At 41.6% G+C, this 10516-nt stretch overlaps 1 protein-coding gene across 1 annotated transcript; it reads left to right on the forward strand.

The window, feature by feature from the left end:
- Positions 1 to 776: 776 nt before the first annotated feature.
- LOC131257681 (brassinosteroid LRR receptor kinase BRL1-like) lies at positions 777 to 5337 on the forward strand. The gene is made up of 3 exons (XM_058258473.1): positions 777 to 1145; positions 1234 to 1325; positions 1434 to 5337. The coding sequence occupies exons 2-3, from the start codon at positions 1293 to 1295 to the stop codon at positions 5082 to 5084; spliced, it is 3684 nt and encodes a 1227-aa protein (XP_058114456.1). The 5' UTR covers positions 777 to 1145; positions 1234 to 1292; the 3' UTR covers positions 5085 to 5337.
- The last annotated feature ends 5179 nt before the right edge of the window (positions 5338 to 10516 follow it).

Raw genomic sequence — 10516 nt, forward strand, 5'->3', positions numbered from 1 at the left:
TGCATGCATCTATCCACACCGTCCATCGATTTCTCCATATCATTTTAGTATCCAAGCCCAAAAATGAGGTAGATCCAAGGCTCAAGTGGACCACACCGCCAGAAACAGCGGTGATAATGACATCCACGGTTGAAACCTTCTTAGGGCCCACCATGTTGATTAATTGCTACCTAAACTGTTCATAAGGTCACATGTAACTAGATGATGAATGAGAAATATATTAGCTTGGTACAAAACTTCTATGGTCCCCAAAAAGTTTTCAACGATGGATATTCAATCACTAATGAGTGGTCCACTTGACCCTTGTAAATGCCTCATTTTTTTGTCTTTCAATTCTAAAATGATATTTCAAAATGGATGGACGGTATGGATAAAACACATACATCACAGTGGCCCCTCAAAGCCCGTCCGTTCCTTGCTAGATACAGGCGGGGAGTACCCAATCTGCGTCCGGTGCATCATATTTACTCAATGGGACCCACCACCCATGGATCCAAACCACTGATATCATGGGATCCACTATAAAAGTTTCACCCACCAAAAAATCGCCCACCGAGTGGCACAGAAAGTAACAGTTAATAAAAACAAGAAACATCAACGGTTATCATTTAACCAATAAAATCCATAATAACCTACGGTTGTGATGATCTAATCTATCCTAATTTTATTTATTACACCATCAAATATTTTACCCATCACACCAACGTTTCAGATCACTTAAAAGTGGGACCCAAGTATAGAAAATGAAAACCCGCGTAAAATCCACTACAAAATCTAGGCCCGAGTAATTAGTTGTATAAATATAGAATTACATGGAAAGCAGAAATGCCAAACGAAAGAAAAGAGAAAAAAGCCAAAAAGGCTGCCCTCGAAGAATCAAATCCGGCGTTTGACCGAAGACTCTCTTATTTTTTAAAATTAAAAAATAAAAATAAAAAAAAATCTCGATTTTCTCCTCTCTCTCTCTCTCTCTCTCTCTGCAACTTGTCGGCATTGCAGTATTCTCTCTTCCTCTTGCTTCCTTCTCTCCTACATAACTCAAACCCGACTCTCTCTCTCTCTCTCTCTCTCTCTCTCTCTCTCTCAGCCGTTGATTCGGACTGAGTGTTATGAATCTTAGATCATCCGTCGGTCGGAGATTTACGGTATTTATCTCTTTTTTCTTATTTGCTTTTATTATTTTTTGAATGTATTTTTCTAATGGTGGCTGAGAAGTGGAAATGATTTTTGCAGATAGATTTGGAAGGCGGAAAGAGAAATTTATAGAAAGAAGAATCGGGAAAATGTAGAAAATGAGTTCATATAGATTTCATGAAGATTTCAAGGTTTCAATTTCAACGAAAAAACTCAAATCTATTTCGATTTTCTCTCTCTCTCTTTTTTTTTTTTTTTCCTTTTCTGAATTCAATAATCTTTGAAATCCGATTTCGCAGGCGTCTCTTCAAAGGCGAAGAGATAGAGAAGAAGAACTGATCAGAGCTGGTATTTTTCCTATGTTGTGTTTGTATTTCCTTCTCTTGGGCTGTTTTCCGATGGCGGCGATGTCGGCCTCTCCCGACACCGACGCTTTGATGAAGTTCTTTTCTTCATCCGTCGAGAAAGATCCGAACGACGTTTTGCGGAATTGGAATTCCATTTCGGAGAGCCCGTGTAACTGGACCGGCGTCATCTGCTCCGGCGACCGTGTCGTTGGACTGGATTTGAGTGGCGCCGGCCTCGTCGGCCGCCTCCAGATGGATCATTTGATGGCTGTGGAGAATCTTCAGAACGTCAGCTTGCACGGCAATTTCTTCTACGGGAATCTCTCTCATGGAAGCAGAGCTTCCACCCCCTGCAGCTTCGTCTCCGTCGATCTGTCTTCCAATAACTTCACTGAGGCCGTCTCCGAATCGTTCCTGCTCCGATGCAGCAGCCTGCTGTCGCTTAATGTCTCTCGCAATTCCATCACTGGTGGGATCTTCCCATTCAGCCCGTCGATCTTGGTGCTTGATCTGTCCCGCAACAGGATTTCAGATGATAGGTTGTTGAATTACTCACTGTCAAAGTGCCACAATTTGAATATGCTCAATTTCTCCGATAACAAGCTGACGGGTCAGCTGGGGAAGATTGGAGCGTCTTGTGGGAATCTTGGGGTTCTTGACCTATCTTGTAATCTGATATCTGGGAGAATTGAAGAGGATTTTTTGGTGGGATCGGTGGCATCGTTGCACCATTTAGACCTCTCCCACAACAACTTGTCGGGTGAATTCTCTAGGATCGGATTCGGCAACTGCACTAATCTTACAGTGCTCAATCTCTCCTACAATGGACTCTCTGGTGTCGGGTTCCCGGCAAGCATTTCAAATTGCCAGCAGCTCGAGATGCTCGACCTCTCCCATAACATGCTCGAAGATAAGATTCCGTTATTGTTGGGGGATTTCCGAAGTCTGCAGAAGCTGGTCTTGGCGAAGAACCAATTTTCGGGGGAGATACCATTAGAATTGGGGCGGTTGTGCGGCATTATCCAGGAGCTCGACCTTTCTGAGAACAGCATCTCCGGTGGAATCCCGTCTTCATTTGCCTCATGTTCATCTTTGGAAATCCTCAATCTCGGCCACAATCAGCTATCGGGCGATTTCATCGACAGCGTGATCAGCACTCTCTCATCTTTGAAACGCCTCTCGATCGCTTTTAACAATCTCACGGGCTCGGTGCCTATGTCGCTGAGGAACTGCTCGCAATTGGAAGTGCTCGATCTCAGCTCGAATGGATTCAATGGAACTATTGCAGCTGGGTTCTGTTCGAAGTTTGATTCTCTGCAGAAGATCCTCCTGTCCGGAAATTTCCTATCTGGGGCCGTGCCTTCGGAGCTCGGCAACTGCAAGAGCCTAAGGACTGTCGATCTTAGCTTCAATCAACTTAGTGGGCAGGTTCCTTCGGTGATCTGGGAGCTTCCACAGCTCACCGATTTGGTTCTTTGGGCTAACAGCCTTGACGGTGAGATACCTGATGGCCTCTGCTCAGGTGGAAGAAGCTTACAGACATTGATTCTCAACAACAATCTTATCTCTGGTTCGATCCCACTGTCGCTCACCAATTGCAAGGATCTGATTTGGGTCTCCCTATCTAACAATCTCCTCACTGGAGGAATCCCAGCTGGGATCGGAAACCTCCAGAAACTCGCAATTCTTCAACTTGGGAACAATTCGCTGAGTGGGGAGATCCCTCCAGAGCTCGGCAATTGCAGCAACCTCATCTGGCTTGACCTGAACAGCAACAAACTGCTGGGGGCTGTCCCACCATGGCTTGCCATCCAGACAGGGAAGATTGTCCCTGGGGTTGTGTCTGGGAAGCAGTTTGCATTCGTGAGGAATGAGGGCGGGACAGCTTGTCGTGGAGCTGGGGGGCTGCTGGAATTCGAGGGGATCCGGAAGGAGCGGCTCTTGGACTATCCAATTGTCCATTCATGCCCATCGACGAGGGTATACACTGGAACGACTGTGTACTCATTTTCGGGCAATTATAGCATGATCTACCTTGATCTCTCCTACAATTCGCTGTCGGGGACTATCCCAGATGACTTTGGATCCATGTACTATCTACAAGTCTTGAACTTGGGGCACAACAAGCTTATGGGAATGATCCCGGATAGCTTTGGAGGCTTGAAGCAGGTTGGAGTCCTTGATCTCTCTCACAATAGCCTTGAAGGATTCATCCCAGCATCGTTGGGAACGCTTTCGTTTCTCAGTGATCTCGACGTCTCCAACAACAATCTCACCGGCCTGATCCCATCCTCCGGCCAGCTCACGACATTCCCCTCGTCAAGATACGAAAACAATTCCGGCCTCTGTGGAGTCCCATTGCCTCTTTGCAGTCCAGCCTCAAAAGTCCATTCAAATTCAAATTCGGGTGGGAAAAGGCAGTCTATGGCTGGGAGCGTCGTGATCGGCATTGCCATCTCTCTTCTCTTTGTAATCACTCTGACATTCGCATTGTATCGAATGAAGAAGTTCCAGAAGTCAGAGGAGCAACGGGAACAATACATCGACAGCCTACCGACTTCTGGAAGCAGCAGTTGGAAGCTGTCAGGTGTTCTTGAGCCTCTAAGCATCAATGTGGCCACATTCGAGAAGCCACTGAGGAAGCTCACATTCGCACACCTCCTCGAAGCCACAAATGGATTCAGCTCCGAAAGTCTGATAGGATCCGGCGGATTTGGAGACGTCTACAAGGCCCGGTTGAAGGACGGGTGCACAGTTGCGATCAAGAAGCTTGTCCATGTGACAGGCCAGGGTGATAGGGAATTCACAGCAGAGATGGAAACAATCGGCAAGATCAAGCACCGCAACCTCGTCCCTTTGTTGGGCTACTGCAAGATCGGCGACGAGAGGCTTCTTGTCTATGAGTACATGAAATGGGGCAGCTTGGAGATGGTCCTTCATGACAGGAGAGTCAAGGGAGGGAATTCAAAGCTCGACTGGGCAACCAGAAAGAAGATTGCAATTGGGTCGGCCAGAGGACTAGCATTTCTTCACCATAGTTGCATTCCGCACATAATTCACAGAGACATGAAATCAAGCAATGTCCTTCTTGATGAGAATCTAGAGGCCCGAGTCTCTGATTTTGGCATGGCCCGGTTGATGAATGCCCTCGACACCCATCTAAGTGTAAGCACCCTCGCTGGGACCCCTGGGTACGTCCCGCCGGAGTACTACCAAAGTTTCCGGTGCACGACGAAAGGAGATGTCTACAGTTATGGTGTCATACTGCTAGAGCTTCTTTCAGGCAAGAGGCCCATTGATCCAACAGAATTTGGTGACAACAACCTCGTTGGGTGGGCGAAGCAGCTCATGAGGGAGAAGAGAGCCTGTGAGATATTCGACTCTGAGCTGACAGGTGAGAAATCCGGTGAGGCTGAGCTCTATCAATACTTGAAGATTGCATGTGATTGTTTAGATGACCGACCGTTCAGACGGCCCACCATGATTCAAGTGATGGCAATGTTCAAAGAGCTGCAAACAGATTCGGAGAGTGATATTCTTGACGGGTTCTCTTTAAAAGACAGCGTCATCGATGAATCAGAATCACGGGAGAAAGATCCATAATTCACACAAAAAATGGAAAATTGATTCTCAATTGAATTGGATTACCCGCAGCAACCATGATTCAGGTGGCTATTAATCAGATATAGTAGCCATTAAACATTTTGTTTTTACTGTAAATAGCAAAGAAGAAGAACTACTGTAGAGAGGCTGAAAGGACCCATGTTTGCTGAAAAGAAAAGAAGGGTCCTTGGTTGCCTCAAATTCAAACTCTTATCTTCCTTTCACCATCTCATTATACTTCTTTTTTCCCTTTTGTCTTCTTCCTTCAGTGTTTCATATCATAGTTTTATGTTTTCATTCAAAGGCCTTCTTTTTTTCTCCTTTTACTTTCATGTGATGGTGGAGGCAGCATTTGAAAGTAAAGGTGAGGTTTGAAAATCATTTGGGTTTTGTTTCTATTCTAATGTTTCAGATACCCATTATTCCACCTTTTAGTATTAGAAGAGGACACAATGTACTGTTCCTGTACCCAAAAGCAGCAAAAATGGGAGGTACTGATCAAAGGACAAGATGTGGATCTAAGCACTTGTAAAGTACAAGATTTCTCTGTTATTCTTGTTGGGTCTGTTTCATTTTTCAGTTCTGAGGTTGCAATCAGTGGCATTTGTTTTGCTGATTGAAAAATGAAAACAGAGGAAAGAAAGAGATCCAAACAGAGTGATTCTAAACAAGCTGTAGTTTGATTTGGGATACTCATGCTAACAGAGCTTCTTAGGAAAGCTCTGGTCAGAACTCAGAAGCAGTTATATATCTGCACCCTTCATCTAGTGGGCCCCTACTTGGATTGGTCATTGCTCCTGATCAGATAAGGTGTATGTCTATTTTCTGATTAACTATCTATCTGCAGACCCATGATTGGCTGGTCAACAAAAAGCAGTCATGAGACAACAAATCAGGTATTTCACTGAGATTTTGAACATCTGTACCTAACTCAAGTTGGTTATGTTTTGGGAGATGGAAAATGAAAGAATCCTAATCAAGATCCTTTCAAATCAGATAAAAGAGAAAATCCAGATATTGATATCTAACAATCTCTCTTTAACTGTTTTTAATGGGTTAACACACGTGGGGCATACAAGGACAAGATGGAGACTTCATTTGATAATTTGAATAGACTCTTTAATAGCTGGCTCGCAAATGGACATGTCAGCAATGGCTCACATTTAGTACTTGGTGGTTAGGATGGTCCAATCAAAACTGATTTTTTATTTATTTATGGCCAATCAATTGCAGAGCACGTGGGAAGACTGGCTTGGATCATCACAATCATCCACACGTGTGAGGTACATTATTGAGAGACACCAAAATCTTGTGACTCAAATGGGCAGTGGAATCTTTGAAGACAGCAAACCACCTGAGCTTTGTATCTGCCTCGTTCTGGCAAAACAAATGAATGGCGTGGATAAAACACATACATTATGGTAGGTCCCACAGACTCAGGTCACTGGGTTATTAGGCAATCTGCATCCCAAAATCACACTAATTGATAATCTTAACTGTCCAATCAGTGATCATGATTTTTTAAAATGTGAGCAGCCAAAATTCAATTGTGCAAAATCAGACCATCCAGATCATTCAATTTCTAATTTTTTTTTTGGCTATCCTCCATTCAATATGGAGCTCGAAAATGGGACCGTCGGGATCGGCATGAATGTGTATCATGCACGCTTGCACACTCTAGATAAGTTTCAAGATCTTCATATTTTTATTTTTTTTCCGTCATTGCCGCCTAACACTGTTTCTGATAAAAGAAAAAAAAAAAAAAAATCATTGAAATCAGATAAAAACATCCTATTCAAACCGAATTAGCTAATCAAGTTTGTTTTTTCTAATAATGTCAAAGTTGCTAATGAAAGAGACCCAGTCAACATAATTTAATAAAAAATCACCGAAAACCAATCTCAGTAATCTTTCAAGGTGGGCCCCATCATTTCATGGCCCGTCCAAATTCATAATCATAATCGGCGCTCTTAATCGCATAAAATAAGCCGCCCTGTGAATAATATCTACCGACCTAATAAAAATATTTAAAATTGTAATTTATGTTAATTTCACTGTTACACATGCAATTATCAAATTATCAATTGTTGGAAGAGAGATTATGTAGATAAGTATTAGTTTACCAGCTCTTTGAAGAAATGATTAGTTCTTGGATTTGTATATATGCAGGGGAGTTATTTGATACTCTGACAGTGTGTGATGGTTGATAGACAGACACTCAAAACATGTTCACAAAGCACGCCTTCACTCAGACGAAACTGTCAAAATTCCAATTGATAAGATGATTTTAATCTATAATTAATGGGCCTTTTTGTGGTTGAATTTAGACTGTCGATTTTATTTATTTTTTCGTTTTAACCTTTCATTACATGTCCACCAATCGTGCTATTAAAATAATCGAATCATTGTAATTTTTCATTTGATTACCTACCTAAATATAAGCCTGCTATTTGAACTGTCTCGTTTTGATTAATTGTATGCCACGTGTACAATTTTTTAGTGCCTGTGTATCAACAATCACGCTACGCCAGAGCATCAAAATTTCTCTCAAATATGAAAGTTGCCTGTTTCTCCCTCTCTGTGTGTTTGTTTTCTGTGAATGTATTTTAATTTTCTGGAGAATCGCATCATCCTCCAACGTGTGATAGTGATACGCATAGTATAGATTTGCAGTCCGTACAAGTGGGGTCCACCTTATACGCATCCAAACATTGATCTGGTGGGCCCCACCATTGGACCATCCCCCAAAATTCTAACAGATTGAAAGATGCTTCCTATCTTATTTCCAGCCTTGTTTAAGTTGACAGTGGGCCATTGCTATATTCGTTTTCTCAACCGTACATTTACAGGTCACCATTCAAAGGGTTGTGATTCACCCATCGAGATGATTTTCATGATTCTAATCCTTCAAGTGAAAGAAAGTTAGATGAACGGTTCGGATCAACCATAGGCCCACTACATGAAGAAACCAAAGGGTCGAGGATATGAAGGATTGTCCTCCGTCGGAGAATCATACATCATGAATTCCTCCTTTTTCTTCAAGAGTTTGGTATTCGTTGATTTATGAATGCTGCCTGCCATCATCAGTACAGCAAACCCACCTACTGGTTCTTTGCACGTGCGGGTCGTGACGTGCACGTGAGTAGGTGCAGGGAAAAAAGGAAAATTCTAGAAGGATGGATGGACGTGCACGACAACAAGACCAGCTTGCCCCTTTTTCTTTTCTTGGGTCAATGAAGGAGGTATGAATAGATAGAGCGTGGGGGTGAGGGCATTTTAGTCAAATTTCAACAAAGACGTTGGATTAATCAGACCCCGTCAAAGGGATTATTCTGCTTCTCCCCTATCCCCATTCTCACGGGAGCGGATTGGATACTGAACGCTTCAGTAGCCAAAAGGCGGATTGGATTTTCATCTCTGGAAAGTAGGGCCCATGGTTCGGTAATCCAGACCGTTGGTCTGTTTGAGTCACCATGGATGGACCCACCCCAGTTGAAAGAATCTTCTAAATTGGAAGATTCTAGCCATTAAAATGTTTGGCCTTTTTCCAATGGTTGGATGTAGATGGACGCGAATTGAGTTTTACCCCACTAGGACCTAACTAGAGATGGAAAGTCCCGTAATGGCCTATATGGGGCCCACCGTGTGTGTGTGTGTATATATATATATATATATATATATATATATAAAATTGTTGTGTGATTTTTTTCTTTTAATTTAAGCTGGCCATTCATTTTGACAGATTATTTTAGAGCATAAACACAAAAAAGAAGCAGATCGAATGCTCAAGTGGACTATGCCATTGGAAGGGATAATAATCCCTACTATTCAAATCTTCTTAGTGCTCAACATGATGTTTATTTGCTATCCAACCTGTTCATAAGATCACATTGACTTAGACAAAAGGAAAACATAAATATTAGCTTAATACATAACTTTTGTGGCTGTGAGAGGTTTTAAGCGATAGATGTTCAATCACCATTATCTCTGGTAATGTGCTCAAATTGGGCATTTGATCTGTCTTATTTTTAGATGGATGAATGGCATGAATACAATACACATATCGCGGTGGGCTATATTAAAGGTGGACCCACATCAATAAATAAAAATTGAAAGAAATTTTAATAAAAGATGAGAAAAATGAGGGAGATCATTGAAAGAGATTTAAAAACGATCCAATTTTTCTATTTTTTGGCTGCTAAGTATGTGGACAATTAAGGGCCTGTTTGGATACCATCAAGTAAGTTACTTCTACTTACGACCGTAAATAAATAACTTATTTGAGATAAGTAAGTTTGGTTTATGGTCAATTACAAGTAGCTTTTTTATTTAAAGTTACATAATTACTTTGGTTTAATAAATAGAAATTAAGATAAGCTACTTAAAACTTAATTAGCTTATCTTAAATAACTTAAGATTGAAACACCCTCTAGATGTATTTATCTATTAGATAAGTAGAAATCAAGATAAGTTACTTGAGTCATAAATAGCTTAAACAAAACAATTTATGATTCAAATGAGCCCTAATTTTTCAGCTCAAATTTTCCATTTGTGAGAGATTTTGGTGCTTGAACCATTAAAAAATGGACATTTTCTCTAATGCAATTAGCGTTTTCTAATAAGATGAACATTGAATATGTACAGGGCATAGAAAGACATTTTAAATAATATTACAAATATTTTTAAATTTTGAAAATATAGTTGCTTAATTGCTGGCATATGACTAACACTTCACCCTAACAATTTCTTTCTTTTACAAAGACAGTCTATCCCAAGTAGCCTACATTCCTATTTCTCTCTCTTTCATAGTCTACACCATTATTTAGTTACAGATAACCTTGTGTGTAAGCCACACCCTCTTTGGCCTATGCCAACAGCTAGCACTCTGACTTTAAATGTATGTAATTAACCTGCCCCCCACGCAATGGGTAATCCCTGCCCCAGCCCCCTCTCCCTCTCCACAGGAATTGCATGTGACATACCAACTACTTGTATAATAACTAGAATTTAATAATTCAACTAGCTTGTCCCTAAGCTTCCCCTCCTCTAACAGTTCTAACAGATTTATTATTCAACAGGCAATGTTCACACACAGCCAATCCATTTGAACTGTCACCTACAGTCTCATCTTTTTAGCATAGCTGTTACTCGTTTAGTACATCCCAGCTATTCAAAAGATGGGCTGCACCATGAATATTATGTGAAGAGTGCCCACTCATGATCAAGAGACCCACGTTGCCAAGATGATGTAGAGCGGGTTGCGAACAATTTCATGGCCAAGATCGACTAGAGAAGGCCTGATCTGAGATGGAAGTGATCTGGACCGTTAAAACCTTAAAACAGGCATATCTCACAAACTAGAATAAGTTATTCGACGTACTATATATGATTTTAGGTAGGAGAGGCTACTTTAGCCAAACAACCCACAACCT

The sequence above is a fragment of the Magnolia sinica genome, chromosome 10, assembly GCF_029962835.1.
Source record: "Magnolia sinica isolate HGM2019 chromosome 10, MsV1, whole genome shotgun sequence".
Taxonomy (NCBI): Eukaryota; Viridiplantae; Streptophyta; class Magnoliopsida; order Magnoliales; family Magnoliaceae; genus Magnolia; species Magnolia sinica.